General features: G+C 42.4%; 1 protein-coding gene across 5 annotated transcripts in view; it reads right to left on the bottom strand.

The window, feature by feature from the left end:
• Positions 1-21960, bottom strand: part of add1 (adducin 1 (alpha)) — a 113209-nt gene that overhangs the window by 52560 nt on the left and 38689 nt on the right. For all 5 annotated transcript variants that reach the window (XM_085974421.1, XM_085974200.1, XM_085974302.1 and 2 more), the window contains exons 5-9: positions 20870-20950; positions 20338-20487; positions 15062-15205; positions 6455-6553; positions 3184-3360 (exon numbers count right to left, since the gene is read on the bottom strand). In XM_085974421.1, the coding sequence (XP_085830547.1) occupies positions 3184-3360; positions 6455-6553; positions 15062-15205; positions 20338-20487; positions 20870-20950 (651 nt within the window). The remainder of the gene's footprint in view (positions 1-3183; positions 3361-6454; positions 6554-15061; positions 15206-20337; positions 20488-20869; positions 20951-21960) is intronic.

Raw genomic sequence — 21960 nt, 5'->3', positions numbered from 1 at the left:
AACCGCAATCCCATTTAAGAGAACAGATTTACAATTACATTATATATAATGAGGAAATCTCCCACTTGTACAACAGAAGACATTTAATTTAACATTCTTTCATTCAGCCTTCACACAAATGCACTGGATGGGTGTGGCCTAATGACGAGCATGGAGACACAAAACCGGGCTTGAAACCATATGGTCAGCAACAATAACTTGCATTTATGTAGCTCCTTTAACATAATAAACCATCCCAAGGTGCTTCAGAAGAGCATTATCGAACAAAATTTGACCAAGTCTCATTGCAGCAGTCTGTTGTACCAGTGTGCTTCAAGGAGACAACCATTGTGCCGTTACCTAAGAAGACCAAGGTAACAGGCCTCAATGACTATCGACCCGTGGCTCTAACATCTATAGCCATGAAGTGCCTGGAAAAGCTGGTCATGACACACATAAGCAGCATCATATCCGATTCCTTGGACCCGTTCCAGTTCGCATATAGGGCGAACAGGTCTGTAGACGATGCCATTTCCCTAACACTACACACTGCCCTGGAACACCTAGACAGGAGGGACACTTACATCAGACTGTTGTTCATTGACTATAGCTCTGCATTTAATACTATTATTCCCTCCAAGCTGGTCCTGAAACTGAGGGACCTAGGCCTGGGCACCCCCATCTGCAATTGGATTCTGGATTTCCTGACTGGTAGGCCTCAAGTGGTGAAAATAGGGAACACCACCTCATTCACTCTGGTCCTCAACACCGGAGCACCACAAGGCTGCTGCCTCAGTCCTTGGCTGTACTCTCTGTTTACACATGACTGTACAACCATACGCAGCAACAACCGGATTATCAAGTTTGCCGACGACACCACAGTAATTGGCCTGATAAGCAACGATGACGAGACGGAGTACAGAGATGAGATAGTCCAGCTGATGAGATGGTGCAATGACAACAACCTTGCCCTGAACGTTGGCAAAACTAAGGAGCTCATCGTGGACTTCAGAAGCCACCGAGGGAACCATCGCCCCATCAGCATAGACGGGACACCAGTGGAAGTCGTCAGTTGCTTCCGATTCCTGGGACTGCAGATTTCTGATGACCTGGCCTGGAACCATAATACTGAGGCTATGCTGAAGAAGGCACACCAGCGCCTTTACCCTCTACGGTGCCTGAGGGAATGCGGCATAAGCACACAGTGGCTTGTGAACTTTTACCACGGCACCATAGAGAGTGTCTTGACGAGTGGTGTCAATGTGTGGTATGGTAACACCACTGCACAGAACAAGAAAGCCATTCAGAGAGTTGTGAATAAGGCAGAAAAGATCATCGGGTGCGCACTTCCGTCCATCGAGGAGATCTTCCAGACCAGGTGCCGGAACAAGGCCCGCTCCATCATCCAGGACCCCAATCACCCTGGGCACAAACTGTTCTCCCTCCTGCGATCCGGACGTCGGTACCACAGCATCCGAACCAGGACCAGCAGGTTTAAGAACAGTTTCTATCCACAGGCAGTGCGCCTACTGAACTGCTAACCGCACTGCCCGACATATTATAGTTATATGTTTGTGTAAATATATATATTATATTCATATTACCATATATTTATCATATTACATTACTATTATTTCCAGTGGTAATTGAGGCTTTTTTGTACTATTCATCATATCCTGCAACTTGGACTGTTATTGCTATACTTTTTGCTTATTTGCTTATTGTTTTTATTTATACTTGTTTTTATTTTTTTGCTTTTATATTATATGCTTGTATTGTGGGAGTGAGTGGGGAGTAAGCATTCCATTGTACTAGTTACATATGGCAATAAAATGATCTTGAATCTTGAAGATATTAGGGCAGATGAGCAAAAGCTTGGTCAAAGAGGTAGGTTTTAAGGAGCGTCTTTAAGGAGGAGAGGTGTGGAGGTTCAGGGAGGGAATTCCAGAGCTTAAGGCCTAGGCAGCTGAAGGCACGGCTGCCAATGGTGGAGCGATTAAAATCGGGGATGTGGACATTAATGGGGACAGAACTTAAGTTATGTTTTCTGCTCAGCATCTCAGGGAGGTTGCACATAGCACAGCAGGTGCCTTGGGCAGGAACTCGATCCAATCACAGGAGTGGATTCTCCCACCTTCAGATGATTATCCAAGAGATGGGAATGCAAAGTAAGAAATATGTAGCAATACATTTTGGAAAAAACAACAGTAAAAGAAAATATACCCTAAATAATAAAATACTTAACAGAGTGAAGAAACAAAGATCCAGGGGTACACTTTTAAAAGGCAGGATTGCAGGTAGAAAAAAAGGATTCTGGTTTTCAATTGAAAAGATTCTTTTTTTTTTTTTTTTTTTTAATTACAGTAATTTTCTCCTTCTGGTCACAAATTTCATTAAATAAGATTTTATTCTGTTCTCTTTTCAGGCTACTTTTTAATTTTAATTTAATTCAATCTCAGGATGTAGATGCCGTTGGCGAGGCCAGAATGTATTGCCCATCCCAAGGGGTTTTGTTACAACTGAGTGGTTTGCTGTGGCACGTCAGAGGGCAGTTAAGAGCCAACAATGTTGGTATGGAACTGGAGTCACATATAGACCAGACCGGGTAAGGGAGACAGGTTTCCTTCCCTAAAGGACATTAATGAATGAGTTGGGTTTTTATGAAAATTCAACAGCTTCGTGGTCACTTGTACTGATACCAGCTTTTTATTTCCAGACTTTTTAAACTCAATTCAAATTCTCGAACGGTCATGGTGGGATTTGAACTCTCGTTCTCTGGATTAAGAGTCCAGTAATATTAACCACTACACTACTTACTATTATCCTCCCTCCTCTAGGTAACAGAAACTTTGCAACTGGCAGCCACAAGCGAGAAAACATGCTTTCAAGAACGGATAAACTCATCTGACCAAGCTAAGCTGAGTCACGTGTCAGGCAGCCCCAGGAATAAAACCTATGGCTGCCTGACTAGGTGCACGACTAGACTACCTAGAATTTTCTTTGAGCTTTACAGAACTTGCGGGTTGCCAATCAGGACTTTATTTGCATTTATATAGCGCCTTTAATGTAGAAACGGCACTTCACAGGGGCGCAAGTATACTTGCATCTTTATTTGAAACTGTCTCAATTAGTTTAAATGAGTCACTGAACCACCGTCCTTGGTTCTACTGCAAAAATTAAACCGCTTTCCCTTGCCGCACTTACCAGGTTATCCAACATTCTCATTAGGGCTTCAAATTCTTGCTCCCCAATCAGCCACTTTGGATGTGAACTATTTTCGTCACCCCCTGAAGACTCAGGACAGCGAGATTTGGCTTTGTACTTCACAGGATCCAACAGAACCAAATTGTCAGGCCCTCCAGCACTGGCCATTGTACGGACCTGGAAACAGAATAATATTTAGGTTTTAATAATGGAATTTCTGAAACTGTTCCTTCACCCTGATCCATGCCAACTTCTCTGGTCACACTGCACTGCATTGGTAAGAAAAGTTAACCATGTGCTCTTTGTTCAATGTCTAAATTTAACAGTTTCAACATTTAAAAATTTCGGTATTTGGGTTTTAAACTGCAAAATTGCCAATTAATCTAGCAATTCGGCTAACAGAAAATTATCCTGCATAAAAATGGTTTTACAGCAAACAAATCATTAAGCAGCGGAATTACTCTGATGGTTTATTTCTTGTGAAAATGTTGGATCTAATCAGCTGTAATATTATTTTATGCTACATGTTTTCTAGAAAATTCAAACTGCAAAGCCAGGATGTGCAAATAAGGAAAAGCCTCCAGTAAACAAAAACTGTCACTATCCTAAAGAAAACAGATGAAGGCCAGTGCTTCAAAAAGGAAATCCCTAATTTTGGTATAATTCCCTCTAAAATAACATTATCGCAGAGAGCCGTGGGCCCAAAGAGTCTTAATTGAGTCAAACTATGTTTTCCCCCTACAAATTTCCTGATTTTGGTCTGAATTAGTGTAACATAGTATATTAATGGTTAATAGCAGTGCAAGGTTGGTACTGTTCTTGGTTGGATGTAAGCAGACAGCACAAGGTTTTAATTTTTGTTCACATGGTTTTTTGTGCGCGTGGGAAAACGTCCTGGGAGTCACATAACCTTGAGCGCATGTACCAGACTGTCATGGTGTCAATGTGCATGGTGCATTGTGGGGCTCTTGTCTACCAGTGTTAACTATAGTTGTTTGCTCTACACTTACAGACCAGTTGAGTGAAATTATCCCTCCTATGTAGTCCAGTTGCCAATGCCATTTTTCATAGAGCAAAGGAACTGGTAATGTTCTGTAGAATGCTTATGAGGCACAAGGTGGCATAGTACTGCCAATTGTGTATGGTGACATCAGTTCCTGAACTAGGATAACCCAAATGTTTACAAGCCCTTATTTTCCCTTGATTTATTACCCTGATTTGATCCACCAAGCACAATGAGACACTTTGTAAATTGGCAGAAATTCACTTTGCTTATGGTGTAGTCAAGGGTGCTTTATACAATTATAACCCACCCGCGATCTAAAGATTATAGTACAGTACCTTGTTCAATGTGTGCTAAGCACATGACATGGCTGCGCAATACAAGTATACAAGAGGCAGAATGCACTTTAAACCCCCTAAACTGGACTAGTATTAAGATGCGACTAAAGATAAAGCAGGCAACCCAACCATATTTATATACAAGTTTCTCTTCTTCCCCCAGAAAAGGATATAAAATATTCTTCACAAAGTAAATTTGCACAGTGGAATTGGTAGAGTATTCCACTTTCAGTCCTTCCTCAAGCCCGACAAATTGATCAAAGTGTTATTTATTAATATGGCAAATTGAATATCATAGATTGGTGAAAAAACTCTAAAGCACAATGCCAGGAAGCTACACCGTAGAAATTTGCCAAAAATATGCAATTGAGAATTGAGAGATATTTATTCAGTGAATGACGGAGCCAAACAGACCATGAAGGGCATATGTTCAGCTTTTGGTGTTTGCTAAGTTAGCTGTTCTTGTCTACAGTAAGCTAAAATTGTAGATATGAAGCAACGCCAGGATTGAGCTTAACTGTGGTGTTTTCATCTCCTTCACATAAATAGCCTTCTAACATTCACACATTAGTAGTGGCCACTTGGTGAGGTACCAAAGGGTGCCTGGAACTGTATCCCAGCAAGGAATGGAGGAGATAAAACTGGCAATAAGGTGAAAGAATAATTTATGGAGAGTTGCCATAATTAAATCGCCATTAAAACAGCAGCCATGTGGTCTTAAAGAATATGATAAATGGGCAGTTCCCATTTCAAAAGAACTTCATACTGGCAAATTTCTTCAGTCGTTTACAATTGTTGGTATGGTTTGGGCAGATGTACTCACCCAGGCACATTATTGTTCTGGGGGTTGCTAAACAATATAACAACTAGCATTTATATAGCGCCTTTAATGTAGTAAAACACCCCAAGGCACTTCACAGGAGCGTTATCAAACAAAATTTGACACTGAGCCACATAGAGGTAATAGGACAGGTGACCAAAAGTCTGGTCACAATGAGGTAGGTTTTAAAGAGCATCTTAAAAGGAGGAAAGAGAAGCGGAGCGGTTTAGGGAAGTAATTCCAGGGCCTAGGAGGCGGCGACGACGACGACGACGACAATGGCAAGTTGCATTTATATAGCTCATTTAACGTAATATAAAACGTCCCAAGGCGCTTCACAGGAGCGTTATCCTTCGACAGAGCCACGTCCTAGTTTAACGCACATCACTTCAATCATCAATATTCTGGCTATTGATTGGCTTAAAACAAAACAGCCATGGGAGTATTTTTGGCCAAAGTCCACTTTCAAAAGATGCTCCCACCTCTAAAATAAAACATGGGAGCCAGGAAAAGTGTAACTTAAGTTCTAAAGTTAGAAGGACTGGAAAAGGCAAATTTAATACTAAAGTAAAATGAAAGTTAAAAAAAAATAACAGGGCAAATAAAGAATGTGAAAGGAGATGAAAGTGAAAAGGACAGGAGGGTGAACAACATTAAAGTGTAGAAAAGTTATCTTCAATTATAATTGTATTTTAGGCCGAGACAACACATTGGAGGAGCTTCATTAGAGTAATATTTGTTTCTTTCAGTGTTACAAAACTGTCCTAGAAGACGTCGATTTCCTTGGAGCAACTGGCAAATGTTGTTACTAAATTTATATTAACATTCAGACAAATTCCTTTCAGCAACATTACAGAAGAAGGATGCTGAAAATGCTTCCTTATTAATGTTGGGCTCCAAAGAAAACTTCACGATCATCTGTATTGTAGTTCCACATATCACTAGCATAACAAATTAAAAAAAAAAAATTAAAAAAAATAAAAATAAAAAAATAAAAATAAAAAAAAATCGATATTTCAATATCTATTCATATGCAACTTTTTTTTTGCAATTTAGCATTTACTTAATACAAGAAATGCTTTACTTGACTGTTTGATATCAGTCTCCTACCTGAATTTCACAGGCCACAACCAGATTGTGAATATAATAGAAAGCTTCCTCAATAGTTTCTCCAACGGCAACTAGACCATGGTTCCTTAGAATGAGTACCTGGCAGTATAATGAAGAGCATATTTAAGCAAGTAACAATAATTAACAAGGTCTTGTCAGCTAATGGTTAAAATAGCTTATCAAATGAAGACCATTTGCAGTGAGGACATTTTTCTGCAACATAAAGGATGGCATGGTTTTGATATGAACTTATTAGTACTTCATGAGCTGATGAATTATGTTTTCTACTCACTAGCACTAAATATGCTGCACTGACATCAATGCAGTGTTAACTTACTTAAACCAGTACCATACCGGTTACAATGTTCACAATCACCTCTCTGTGACCAAAGCTGCAGTCGCAATGATCAATAAGGGAAACCAGCACTTTGTGATGAGCCTTCAATAATGCTCATCACCAAAGTAGGGATGCTGAGGGAAAGAAAGCAGTGTCGACCTGCACCTCATGTAGTAGGTATCGGCCTGAACGCAAGTAAGCTCCTGATTACATTTCAAGTTTTGTAAATTTTAAATGTGAGAGGCAACTATTAAAAATAAAAAAGCTGTACTAGAACACAAGAAATAGGAGCAGGAGGAGGCCATTCGGTCCCTCAAGCCTGCTCCCCCATTCAATAAGATCATAACTGATCATCTACCTCAACTCCACTTTCCTGCACTATACCCATATCCCTTGATTCCCTTAATATTTAAAAATATATCGATCTCTGTCTTGAATGTACTTAACGACCGAGCCTCCACAGCCCCCTGGGGTAGAGAATTCCAAAGATTTACCACCCGCTGAGTGAAGAAATTTCTCCTCATCTCAGTCCTAAATGGCCGACCCCTTATTCTGAGACTGTGACCCCTGGTTCTAGACTCCCCAGCCACGGGAAACATCCCCCCTGCATCTACCCTGTCAGGCCCTGTAAGAATTTTGTATGTTTCTAGAGAATATAGGCCTCGTCTACTCGATCTCTCATTAGGACAATCCCCCAACCCCAGGAACCAGTCTGGTGAACTTTTGTTGCACTCCCTCTATGGCAAGTATATCCTTCCTTAGGTAAGGAGAACAAAATTGTACACAGTACTCCAGGTGTGGTCTCACCAAGGCCCTATATAATTGGAGTAAGACTTCTTTTACTCCTGTACTGAAATCCTCTTGTAATGAAATAAGATAGCAAAATACTGCGGATGCTGGAAATCCGAAATAACAGAAAATGCTGGAAAAACTCAGCAGGCCAGGCAACATCCGTGGAGAGAGAAATAGAGTCAACGTTTCGAGTCGAAACCCTTCTACAGAACTGAGAGAAAAGGCAGGAAATGAAACAAAAGGCAGTTTGGGGGCTGGGAAATGGGGGAGGGGATGAAAGAAGAGACATTAAGAGATATTCAAGGTGAGACGAGATGGTAATAGGACAGGTAAAGAAACAGACAATGGCTCTAGATGAAGTGTGAAATGCGCTGGCAGAGTGAGAGACAGCTGCCATGTGGGAGAGGAAAAAAAGGAAAAGTCACAAACCAAAAGTGTGGATGAAAAATATAAAAATATAATAGGGGCCGAGGTTATGATCTGAAGTTGTTGAACTCGATATTGGGGCAGAAATTCCTCCCCAAACGCGCGAGTACGGAAGGGGTACTCACGCGTCTGGCCGGAGGAAATGCCGGTTTTCAGCATGCACAGCACATGCGCTGAAAACCGGCATTTCCTCTCCTCTAACCCAAGAGGTGAAGAGGCTAGCACGTGCGCTGTAGGGGGCAGCGCGTGCGTCTTGGATTTCCTCGGTTTTGGGGGATTTGCGCATGTCTAAAGGCCTCCGGTCTTTACGCTTGTAAAAAGCACACGTAAGTATTTATTTTTACAGGTAAGTGGTGTTTTAGTGTAATTTAGAAAAAAAATTTCCACAGGTTTATTATTTTAAAGAATCTACAATAAGGTAAGTTTAGTTTTAGACCCTTTTTATTAAAAATTTATTTTTTTCAAAAAAAAAAATTGTTTAAATTATTTTTTTAAACTTATTTATACTTAATTTAATGATTGGGATGTTTTTTAAATTTTTATTTAAAGTTTAAATAGTGTTTTGGGCCCCCGTAGTTTTCATGAGTTTGACAGTTCTTACTCAAACTCATGAATGAACCTTCCCCTCCCCTGATTGGTTGCACAGTGCTCACCTGATCCCAGCCGGCACATCGCACTAACTACGCCGCTGGATCAGGTAAGCACTGCGCGCTGACATCTGAACCGGGCCTGTCACAGGAAATGCAAGCAGGCCCGGGCTTCAGATGTCAGCGCGCAGGGCGAGTGCAGATCGGGGGCTTGCACGCGCGGCAAGCCCCCGACACCAAGTTCTGGGCCATTGAGTCCGGAAGGCTGTAAAGTGCCTAATCGGAAGATGAGGTGCTATTCCTCGAGTTTACGGTGAGCTTCCACGGAACAATGCAAGAGGCCACAGACGGTGAGGTCTGAGTTGGAATGGAACGGTGAACTGAAATGACAGGCGACCGGAAGCTCGGGGTCACCCTTACGGACTGAATGGAGGTGTTCCGCAAAGCGGTCACCCAATCTGCGTTTGGTCTTCTCTTGTAATGAAGGCCAGCATACCATTTGCCTTCCTAATGGCTTGGTGCACCTGCACATTCACTTTCAGTGACTCATGTAGAAGGATACCCAAGTCCCCTTGAGCATTTGCATTCCCCAATCTTTCACCATTTAGGAAATACTCGGCCTTTCTGTTTTTTCTACCAAAGTGGATAACTTCACATTTAACCACATTATATTCCATCTGCCATGTTTTCACCCACTCACTGAGCCTGTCGAGATCCCCTTGAAGCCTCTTCACAACTGACACTGCCACCCAGCTTTGTATCAGCAGCAAATTTGGAAATGTTACATTTAGCCCCCTCATCCAAATCATTGAAATAGATTGTGAACAGCTGGGGCCCAAGCACCGATCCTTGCGGTACCCCACTAATCACAGCCTGCCATCCTGAAAAAGACCCGTTTATCCCTACTCTTTGTTTTCTGTCTGTTAACCTTTAAGGAAGGATATACTTGCATTGGAGGCAGTTCAGAGACGATTCACTCGGTTAATTCCAGAGATGAGGGGGTTCACTTATGAGGAAAGGTTGAGCAGGCTGGGCCTATAATCATTGGAATTTAGAAGAATGAGAGGTGATCTTATTGAAACATATGATACTGAGGGGTCTCGACAAGGTAGATGCAGAGAGGATGTTTCCCATCGTCGGAAAATCTAGAACTTGGGGGCACAGTTTTAGAATAAAGGGTCACCCTTTTAGAACTGAAATGAGGAGGAATTTCTTCTCGGAGAGGGTCATAAATCTGTGGAATTCTCTGCCTCAGAGAGCTGTGGAGGCTGGGTCATTAAATACATTTAAGGTGGAGATGAGACAGATTTTTGCAAGATAAGGGAGTGAAGGGTTATGGGGAGCGGCAGGGGGAAGTGGCTTTGAGCCCAAGATCAGCCATGATCTTACTAATGGCGGAGCAGGCTTGAGGGGCTAAGTGGCCTATTCCTGCTTCTATTTCTTATGTTATGTAACCAATTCTCAATCCATGCTAGTATATTACCCCCAATTCCATGTGCCCTAATTTTGTTCCCCAACCTCTTGTGTGGGACCTTATCGAAGACCTTCTGAAAATCCAAATACACCACATCTACCGGTTCCCCTTTGTCTACTCCACTAGTTACATCCTCAAAGAACTCCAGTAGGTTTGTCAAACAGGATTTCCCTTTCATAAATCCATGTTGACTCTGCCCAATCTTACTATTAGTTTCTAAGTGCCCAGTTATTGCATTCTTTATAATAGATTCCAGCATTTTCCCAACTACTGATGTGAGGCTAACAGGTCTGTAGTTCCCCGTTTTCTCTCTCCCTCCTTTCTTAAATAGCGGGGTTACATTTGTTATCCTCCAATCTGCAGGAATCGTTCCAGAATCTATAGAATTTTGGAAGATGACAACCAATGCGTCCACTATCCCAATGGCCACCTCTTTCAAAACCCTAGGATGTAGGTCATGCGGTCCTTGAGGTTTATCGACTTTTTGTCCCATTAATTTTGCTAGTACTGTTTTTTTACTAATAATAATTTCTTTAAGTTCCTCATTCTCGCCACGCCCTTGGTTTTCTTGTATTTCTGGGAGGTTTGTTGTGTCTTCCTCTGTGAAGACAGAAACAAAGTATTTATTTAATTTCTCTGCCATTTCCTCATTCCCCATTATAAATTCTCCCGTCTCTGACTGTAAAGGACCTACATTTACCTTCGCCAGTCTTTTCCTTTTCACATACCTATAGAAGCTTTTACAATCCGTTTTTATATTTTGCTAGTTTGTGCTCCTATTCCATTTTCCCTTTCTTTATCAATTTCTTAGTCCCCCTTTGCAGATTTCTAAAAAGATCCCAATCCTCAGGCTAACCGCTTTTTCTGGCAACTTTATAAGCTTCCTCCTTTGACTTAATACTAGCTTTAATTTCTTTTGTTAGCCATGGTTGGATCACTTTTCCTTTTGGGTTTTTATGCCCTAGAGGAATATTTGTTTGTTGCAAATTATGCGTTATTTCCTTGAATGTTAGCCATTGTACGTCCACCTTCATACCTTTTAGTGTAGTCTCCCAATCTACCATGGCCAACTTGTCCATCATACCCTTGTAGTTTCCTCTGTTTAGATTGAAGACCTTAGTTTCAGATTGGACTACATCACTCTCAAACTTAATGTAAAATTCAAATCATATTTGTGGTCACTTGTCCCTAAAGGCCCCTTTACCACAAGGTTATTGATTAGCCCTTTCTCATTACACAGTACCAGATCCAGAATAGCCTGTTCCCTGGTTGGTTCCTCCACATACTGATCCAGGAAACCATCACGCATTTTAGGATTTTTTTAATAAAAGGGTGAAAATCATAAAATTGAAATCCATAATATTTTATTAATGACATATGTAACAGAGAGCTATAATAATAAATAAAGATGAGTCGTATTTCTTATAAGGCAAGGAAATATGATTCGATTGGATAGCTCATTGAAGATTCAACACTGGCATAGGCTAAATGGCTTCCTTTAGTGCTGTAATAACAACTGAAAATGCTGGAAAAACTCAGCAGGCCAGGCAACATCCGTGGAGAGAAATTAGAGTTGACGTTTCGGGTCAAAACCCTTTTTCAAAACTGGAAAGGAAATAAAATAGATCGAAGGCAGGGCTGCGATAGAACAAAAGAAGTAAAAGAGACATTAAGAGGTATTCAAAACCAGACGAGATGGTAATAGAACAGTGCTTGCAAAAGATGGCTCAGATTAGGTGTGAAGTGTACTGGCAGGATGAGAGACAGCTGCCATGTGGGAGAGAGAGGAAAAAAAGGGTGGGGGGAGGGAGGGAAGACCCAAAACAAAGGGGTGGAAAAAAATAAGTAAAATTGTAATAGGGGCCGAGGTTATGATCTGAAATTGTTGAACTCGATATTGAGTCCAGAAGGCTGCAAAGTGCCTAATCGGAAGATGAGGTGCTGTTCCTCGAGTTTACGTTGAGCTTCCGTGGAACAATGCAAGAGACCAAGGACAGTGAGGTCCGAGTGGGAATGGAGCGGTGAATTAAAATGACAGGCGACCGGAAGCTTGGGGTTGACGTTTGACCTTTGATTTGGAGGAAACGAGTGGAGTTAAAGGAGAAGTTGTTCAATGTGAGAACAAGGTGTTGCTATGGGTACCCACATGGGTCCTAGCTATGCCTGCCTTTTCGTGGGATATGTGGAACACTCTTTGTTCCAGTCCTACTCAGGTCCCCTCCCTCACCTCTTTTTCCGATACACTGATGACTGTATCGGTGCCGTTTCCTGCTCTCGCCTCGAACTAGACAATTTAATTCACTTTGCCTCCAATTTCCACCCTTCCCTCACCTTCACATGGTCCATCTCTGACTCTTCCCTTCTCTTCCTCGACTTCTCCGTCTCCATCTCTGGGGATAGGTTATCGACCAATATTCACTACAAGCCCACTGACTCCCACAGCTACCTGGACTACACTTCCTCCCACCCCACCTCCTGTAAGGACTCTATTCCATTCTCCCAGTTTCTCCGTCTCCGCCGTATCTGCTCAGACGATGCCACCTTCCACACCAGTGCTTCCAACATGTCTGCCTTTTTCCGCAACCGAGGATTCCCCTCTACCGTGGTTGACACGGCCCTCGACCGTGTCCGTTCTATCTCCCGCACTTCTGCCCTCACCCCTGCCCCTCCCTCCCGGAACCACGATAGGGTTCCCCTTGTCTTCACCTTTCACCCCACCAGCCTCCACATTCAACGGATCATCCTCCGCCATTTCCGCTACCTCCAAAGTGATCCCACCACCAAACGCATCTTCCCCTCCCCTCCCCTTTCAGCATTCTGTAGGGACCGCTACCTCCGAGACACCCTAGTCCAGTCCTCTATCACCCCCAACAGCCCTTCCCCTGGCACCTTCCCGTGCAAGCGCAGGAGATGTAACACCTGCCCCTATACCTCCCCCCTTCCCACTGTCCAGGGCCCCAAACACCCCTTCCAGGTGAAACGGTGTTTTATTTGTACTTCTTGCAATCTAGTATACTGTAATCGCTGCTCACGATGCGGTCTCCTCTACATTGGGGAGACCAAACGCAGATTGGGTGACTGCTTTGCGGAACACCTCCGTTCAGTCCGTAAGGGTGACCCCGAGCTTCCGGTCACGTCATTTTAATTCACCGCTCCATTCCCACTCGGACCTCACCGTCCTTGGCCTCTTGTATTGTTCCACGGAAGCTCAACGTAAACTCGAGGAACAGCACCTCATCTTTCGATTAGGCACTTTGCAGCCTTGTGGACTCAATATCGAGTTCAACAATTTCAGATCATAACCTCGGCCCCTATTACATTTTTACTTTTTTTTTTCCACCCCTTTGTTTTGGGTCTTCCCTTGCCCCCCCCTTTCCTTTTTTTTTCTCTCTCTCCCACATGGCAGCTGTCTCTCATCCTGCCAGTACACTTCACACCTAACCTGAGCCGTCTTTTGTCTCCACTGTTCTATTACCATCTCAGAATCTACACAGATGCGGCCGGACCTGCTGTGATTTCCAACAAAAAAAATGTTTTTTGTCTGTTTTTTTGTTTTTCATACAGACCCCAGCATCTGCAACATTTGACCCCTTGTGACCCCACCTCATTGTTCTTTGATGTAATGTTTTCCTGACTGACCTGTTTGGACACCATTCACGCCTTTGATTGCTGTGATTATCTCTCTGCCGAGGTGTGATAAATGGCAGTTGGAAAGATTACCTGTAAACATCTGACATTATTCTCTGACTATATAAGCTGTGTCTTTATGCATTTCTCCACTTCACCTGATGAAGGAGCAGCGCTCCGAAAGCTTGTGATTTCAAATAAAGCTGTTGGACTATAACCTGGTGTTGTGTGATTTCTTACATTTGTCCACCCCAGTCCAACACCGGCATCTCCACACCACAAATTATTACATTATTGAATTCAGTTTTACAACTTTCTATAGCGTGATTTGAACTCTCGACCTCGGAGTGGTTAGTCCAGTACAATAATCACTAGGTTACCGTACCCTACAGCTCTATACAAGGAATGCACTGTAATTCTACCACTACAAATGGTATACTGCTGAAAATCTATTTCACCCTTTATCCTTGAAACTAATGCAATGAAAAAGTAAAATTGTTCAATCTCAATACAAACACTAATAGGGGAACTTCCTATTAAGTTATTCATCTTTAATGAGCAAATTTGTTATTTTATATTATTTTTGATAGAAAGCTAATTCACTTTACGTGCTTCTTCATCTAACTTGATTCGAGGCACATGATTCTTGCAGCACATTGAAGTTCAACTGATCCAAACTTATCTGTAACATTAACACTTGCCTGTTTTCCTGCCTTGAGATATATGCTGTAAACTTATTGGTTAGTTGATTCCATGTGACCTGTGGTGGCCATCTTAAATTCAGTTTTCTACAGTGGTCGAGACTGGGTGCTCAACATGTACTTGCTGGTTTTTTAAGGTTAATAAAGCCTAGCTTTTGAAAGGCAATCTACTCTTTATTTCAAAGTGGTGATTATGCCTCATACCAGGATTGAATATTAATAAGAAATATAAGGGTTTAAGTTTTGACAAATAAACATATTGTTCCCAACTTTAAAAAAGACAGATATAGAATTCAGATTTACAGAATCAACTTAGGCAGCATTCCCCACTTAACACAATGGCTGCTTAATAGCAAAATGCTCATGGATTAGAATTACAATTTGACCTTCAAATTTAGACAATCTTTGGGACAATGACATGGGAGATCAGTCACACCAAAATGGATCAGTATTTTGAATAAGCGAAAGCATCAATGCCACCTCTTGTTCAAAGAAACCAGTACTTGTGTGTTTTTCATCAATTTGGGAATCACACATTGTAAAGATGATCTTTTGAAAAATTGCAGCAAAAGATACTTGGATGGGTTTCAAAAACCTGCCACAAACATTTTCCGCCATAAGCAGAGAGAATGAAAATGTTAGTTCAATTTAAATGGAGCTGACCTTGTTTTTGGGGCCCAGGTTTTTCTGTATTAGTATCTTTTCTCCCTCATCCACAAGGATTCCGTGGTAATCATGGTAAGCTATCTCTCCAAGTGCCAATGCTTCAGGAGAGATTGGCAGCAGGCCACACTTCATTGCAGACACCTGGTACAACAGAAGATAATTGGAAATGTTGTTTAACCATCAGAAAACCAGTGTTTGAGCAAACCAAAAAAAACATATTTAATCAAAACTTTGGGAGAAATCTTTAAAATCATCTCAAGTACAGAGTGGTTTCTGATTTTTAGAATACGACCTTGCTTAAAGTAAGAGTTTCTGAGATGCCTCACCAATCATCAGCCTTTTTAAGTTAACAGAATCAGTCGGCCAATATATCTTTCTTGAGTAACAACAGAAAATGCTGGAAATACTCAGCAGGCCAGGCAGCATCCGTGGAGAGAGAAACAGGATTAATGTTTCAGGTCTGGGACCCTTCAGCAGAACTGGAAAAAGCTGGAAATGTAAGATATTAAGCAGGTGCAGAGACGGGGGGGAGAAAGAGGGGTTAAGGAGGGGAGGAAGGAATTGAAAGAACATGCTGTGAAAATGTTGCAAATGGGAATGGCAAAATCATACTGCATGAAAAATGGGGGCAGGGATTATTATCTGAAATTGCTGAACTCTATGTTGAGTCCGGCAGGCTGTAAAGTGCCTAATCGAAAGATGAGGTGCTGTTCCTCGAGCTTACGTTGAGCTTCATTGGAACAATGTACAGGAAACTGTGTGTTATCCGGAGGCCAAGTGTCCGGCAAGCTCAAGCCACCGGCAAAAATCAGGAGCCGTTTTGTTAGGTTTTTTTTCTTCTCGTGGCTTTTTTTCCCCCCCCAAACAGTCAGGCTCTGCAAAGTCTCTGTAGCTTAGCAACAGCTTCAGAGAGACGCTTCCAAGGTACGGGCCGACTGTTTAGAAGCTGTTGCTAAGCAACAGTGTTTGTTGTCAGATACGGAGATGAAAAGCTCCGTATGTTTCAACATTAACGCTGGAGTGTCCGGCAGTTTTGAGGGAACGGCAACAGCTCGGTCCCGTCGGTGCCGGATAGCACAAAGTTTCCTGTAATAGGCCGAGGACAGAGAGATCAGACTGGGAGTGAAGTGGAGAATTAAAGTGACAGGCGACCGGAAGCTCACGCAGAACTCCAGTTGGGGTCTGACCAAGGTTCTGCACAACTGAAGCATCACTTCCTCACTTCCGAATTCCAAACCCCTTGAGAAAAAGGCCAGCATTCCATTAGCTTTCTCGATTACGTTTTGTACCTGTGCACGAGCTTTCAGTGATTTGTGTATATGAACTTTGATCCTCCACAGCTCCTAGTCACTCACCATGAAGAAGCAGTAGTGGTTTCAATACTGAGCCCTAGCAAATCCCACTCAACTTTTCCCCCACCCCAACATAACTCCTCTAACAAGTACTACCTGCATTTTTTTCCTACCCATCAGCCAGTTTCTTATCTATTCCCAAGACTTAGACTCGGGTGTAGGGAGCAGCATAATAAAGTTTGCCGATGATACGAAACTTGGTAAAGTAGATGATCATGACTGAGGATAGTTATAGGCTTCAGGATGACAGACAGGGTGGTGAAATGGGCAGAAGAATGGAAAATGGCGTTCAATGCAGAGAAGCATAAAGTGACGCACTTTGGGAGGATGAATATGGAAAGACAATATACGATAAATGGCATGATTTTGAAAAGTGTAGAGGAGCAGAGAGACTTTGGTGTTCATATACAAAAATCCTTAAAGATGGCAGGGCAAGTTGATAAGGTGGTTAAAATGCATATGGGTTACTTGGGTTTATGGAGAAATAGAATATAAAAGCAAAGAGATCATGCTAGAACTTTATAAATCACTGGTTTGGCCTCAGCTGGAATATTGTGGACAATTCTGGGCACCACACTTCAGGAAAGATGTAAAGACCTTAGAGAGGGTACAGAGGAGGTTCACCAGGATGTTATCAGGGATGAGGGACTTCAATTATGAGGAGAGGTTGGAAAAGTTAGGACTGTTCTCCTTGGATCAGAGAAGGTTAAGAAGTGACCTAATAAAGGGTTTCAAGATGACGAGGGGTTTTGATAGAGTAGAGAGAGAAAAACTAATCCCTGTGGCGAGTGGGTCAATAACCAGGGGTCAGAGATTCAAAATCATTGGCAAAAGGTTTAGGGGAGAACTTTTTTCACTCAGTTATCGGGATCTGAAACGCTCTACCTGAAAAGGTGGTGGAAGTTGAGTCCATAAATAATTTTAAAAGAGAGTTGGACAGGTACTTGTGGCTGAGGAACTTACAGGATTACAGACAAAAAGCGGGATGTGGAACAAAGCACGAGTGGTCTAAGAGCCAGCACAAGCACGACGGGCCGAATGGCCCCCTTCTGTCCTGCAAGTTTCTATCATTCTATGATTCACGCTGAATCCTTACAGGTTTGAGCTTAACTAGTGGCCTTTCATGAGGAACCTTTTCCAATACATTTTGGATGCCTAGGTACACCATGATGTAGGGTCTCTCATAATTCACTTGGGTTGTCAGATGCGGCCGGACCTGCTGTGATTTCCAGCAAAAAAAAGTTTTTTGTCTTTTTGTTTTTCATACAGACCCCAGCATCTGCAACATTTGACCCCTTGTGACCCCACCGCATTGTTCTTTGATGTAATGTTTTCCTGACTGACCTGTTTGGACACCATTCACGCCTTTGATTGCTGTGATTATCTCTCTGCCGAGGTGTGATAAATGGCAGTTAGAAAGATTACCTGTAAACATCTGACATTATTCTCTGACTATATAAGCTGTGTCTTTATGCATTTCTCCACTTCACCTGACGAAGGAGCAGCGCTCCGAAAGCTTGTGATTTCAAATAAAGCTGTTGGACTATAACCTGGTGTTGTGTGACTTCTTACATAGATCCTTAAAGAGATAGGAGAAGTTTGTCAGGCTGGGTCTACTCCTTCTGTAGCTATCTTAACTGCTGTTTACTAGGTTAAACCCTCCTGTAACTGACCTGAAACAGCAGGTCTCTGTGAGGCTGAAGACAAAACATGCAGCCTATGCATTTGTGACATTTCCCTCCTCCCCTTGAATCCAGAGAGCAAGTTTCACCTAAGCTTTACATCACCTTGAATAAAATCATCCAGCCCATTTCAAAACTGGCCTAACAAAAAGTTTTTAAAAGTGGCAAGACTAAATGAAAATAGCTGCAGTTGAGGGGCAGCAACTGTCTAGAGTTCTGTGGGGTACATTCTGGGGTTATCTACCTGCAGTCTGGGGTTCCGTGCTGTTCACATTATTCATGAATGTTTTGGAGAAAAGTACTTCTTGTATAACTAGCAAATCTTCTGTGGTGTTGCGTGTGGTAAATTATAAGAAATGAAATTTCTTAGCATGGTGGCATAGTGGTTAGCACTGTTGCCTCACAGCGCCAGGGACCCGGGTTCAAATCCGGCCTCGGGTGACTGTCTGTGTGGAGTTTGCACATTCTCCCCGTGTTTGCGTGGGTTTCCTCCGGGTGCTCCGGTTTCCTCCCACAGTCCAAAGATGTGCGGGTTAGGTTGATTGGCCATGATAAAAATTGACCCTTAAATGTTAGGGGGGATTAAATACGTGGGGTTACGGGGATAGGGCTTGGCTGGGATGGCTGTCGGTGTAGGGACCGGGTGCTAGGATTTGGATGATCAGCCATGATCTCGTTGAATGGCGGAGCAGGCTCGAAGGGCCGAATGGCCTACTCCTGCTCCTATCTTCTATGTTTCTATGAAACATTACACCATGTAATGCACAAGTGAGAGTGCAGGTAGCTGACCCCATTAAAAAAAGGCCGAAAAACATTTGGGCCTTATCAACAGGGGCACAGAGTGCAAGAGTAAAGAGGTATACAAAACATTGGTTAGGCCAAGAGTGCTGTGTACAGTCTTCAGCACCCAATTATACAAAGGACATTAAAGGCAAAGCAATACAGTGTTGATACACCAGGATGATGTCTAGCATTATAAGAACAGACCCAAGATACAGGGACTATTTCCACGGGGGCAAAGAAGGCTAAGAGGAGATTTAACAGAGATTTAAAAATTATGGGTTTTCAGAGAGAATGTATAGGAAAAGTATATTTCCTCTGATTTGGGGGGGGGAGGGGGGGGGGGGGTGTCTTTGACAAGGGACCGTCAATTTAAAATGATCACAAAGAATAACAAGAGGGTTATGGGAGCATGGAATGCATTGATACAAGGAGTGGTTGACGCAGAGACCACTGCTTCTTTATGGAAAAACTGGATAAATATTTGAAACAGGAGAAGATATAAAGAGAGGACAGTGGGGTTAGTTTTGAATTGCTCCAGGAAAGACACAATGTACAGGCACAATGAACCGAATGGCCTCCTTCTGTGCTGTAAACTTTAACAGTTCTATTTTTCTGCTGCTAAAACAAAGTGGTGACCCTAAAGATTACAAAGTATAATTGTTGTTAAATAAAAACAATCCAATGGACATAGGCATCATCCTGGCATATTATAAGATACTTCGACGTTGTATGTTTTCATATGGAATTTTACGTAAGCCAAGTATTGCAAACTTACTGTTTTCTGGAGGGGTGTGTGCGCCGCATGCTTGTACGTACATAAGGCAAGGGTAAATAGACGATCTTGTGTGAAATGCAAGCGCTTGTTGTACTGTCAAGCATTAGTTTAAGTAAAAAAACAGACTACTTTTGAAATGCAGCTCAGAAGCGCAGATATTACTGGACTGCAACAACAGGCTTTGCCACTTTTCACAGCAGCTGTGATTACACTCACAAGCAATGTTCCCACTATTTTTCTTTTGGGTGCATGGTCCCTTTAACAGGCTGCGCAGCCCATTCAAAACTCCACTGAGAAGCCGGCAAGTGGCCTGCGCAGGACCTCCAGACGAGAACGTTGCTCTCAACCTCTCATTTTTGGAGGAGTGAGGGTCATCACCTCTGGTGGATCACCTGGGTAAACCATGGTATTTTTTACTCTGGCTGCGAGAGAGTAAGTCAGCCCAAACCACACCTTTCTCACCTGAAAACTGGCATTAGCGGCACAAACATAGATCTAGACCTGGAATCAAATGGCCGACATGACTTCACAGTCATGTAAATGGGCTGTGGTGCCTAGAGAAGTAAGCGGTTGAAGATACCAAATGGAAGGGATTGGGAAGAAACATTACATCTAGAAAAATGAGAACTCTATCTAAATTCAAGTAGCCAGAAAAACGTAGGAAAATAAAAATGAACCTACTGCAGCTCCAGCTGGTGTGTGAATGTGGACGATGCATCGGACGTCTGGTCGAGTTGCATAGATGGCAGAGTGCAAGGTAAAGCCAGCCTGGCTTATTCCCAAATTGGTGCAGCCGCGATCAACTATATCGCCTTGAAGATTAACTTTAACCTGTAAAGCACAGAAGAATTAACATCACTTTCGCAGACCACCAAGTCTAACATCTGTTGCCTTAAAGAGAATTTTCTGAGCGTTGCATTTGCAAAAACATTAAACTCAAGTTTATGTCATTTCCACACTCAGTGATGGTGCTTCACCTTAGGTAAACTTCTGTAAAGGCAACTTTAAGAAAAATAGAGCCACTGGTGGACAGATATTAGGAATATGACAAGGGCTGTGCTATTTTGGGAATGTTCCACAGGTTAGACAAGCTTGCAATTGACAGCAAGTAAACAGAAATACAATCATTTCCAAAATAACACTGAATGCAATGCTCCTTATAAGTTGATCCACTAATAGCATTTAAAACTTAACCTTGTTCCTCCTTACTTACCAGACTAGATGCAGTGACCTCACTGTAAAGGAGGCCAAAAGGTACAATGAGGAAATGTTCCTGCTCGGAGCTGACTCGGACCTGTAGAAAAACCAATCAATAACTTGCCTTTAATGAAAATTACATGATCATACTGTAATCAGTAAAATCTGAAAAATGCTTTTAAAGCAGTAAATCTGCTCCAGAGTGCAGCTTTGCAGCTCAGCAAAAGTTAAGTGTCTACCCACAGTAATTTGTTTTTAAGAGGCAAAAATATAAGAGTAAAGACTTACTGCAATTATATAGGGCCCTGGTGAGGCCACACCTGGAGTACTGTGTACAGTTTTGGTCTCCTTACCTAAGGAAGGATATACTTGCCATAGAGGGAGTGCAATGAAGGTTCACCAGGATGGTTCCTGGGATGGGGGGATTGTCCTATGAGGAGAGATTGAGTAGACGAGGCCTATATTCTCTAGAGTTTAAAAGAATGAGGTGTGATCTTATTGAAACATATAAAATTCTTAGAGCTTGACAGGGTAGATGCAGGGAGGATGTTTCCCCTGGCTGGAAACTAGAACTAGGGGTCACAGTCTCAGAATAAGGGGTCGGCCATTTAGGACTGAGATGAGGAGAAATTTCTTCACTCAGAGGGTGGTGAATCTTTGGAATTCTCTACCCCAGAGGGCTGTGGAAGCTCAGTCATTGTGTATATTCAAGGCAGAGGTCGATAGATTTTTGAATATTAAGGGAATTAAGTGATATGGGGATAGTGCAGGGAAGTGGAGATGAGGTAGAAGATCAACCATGATCTTATTGAATGACGGAGCAGGCTCGAAGGGCCAAATGGCCAACTCCTGCTCCTATTTCTTATGTACTTATGTTGAGTCTTGGGAGTTCCAATTGCTGCCCTAAACCAAGGTCTTGCTGTAAATAGCTACTTAAATGATTGCCAGAGTTAAGTGTTTGTGGATCGCCTGAGGAGCATCAAGTCACAGTGCTGATTTATCTACATCACTCCTGTGCTAATTCAGTCAATACAAAAAGCCCTTATAACCTGGAGCTGCGATAAAGTTCGAGAGACATGTAGTGAGAGTAGCTGTTGATTGGGAAAC

This window comes from Somniosus microcephalus, chromosome 1 (genome assembly GCF_052327205.1).
Source record: "Somniosus microcephalus isolate GS21.2 chromosome 1, FLI_Smic_1.0, whole genome shotgun sequence".
Taxonomy (NCBI): Eukaryota; Metazoa; Chordata; class Chondrichthyes; order Squaliformes; family Somniosidae; genus Somniosus; species Somniosus microcephalus.
The sequence above is the reverse complement of the archived record's forward strand: the minus strand, read 5'-3'. Positions and strand labels throughout refer to the sequence as shown.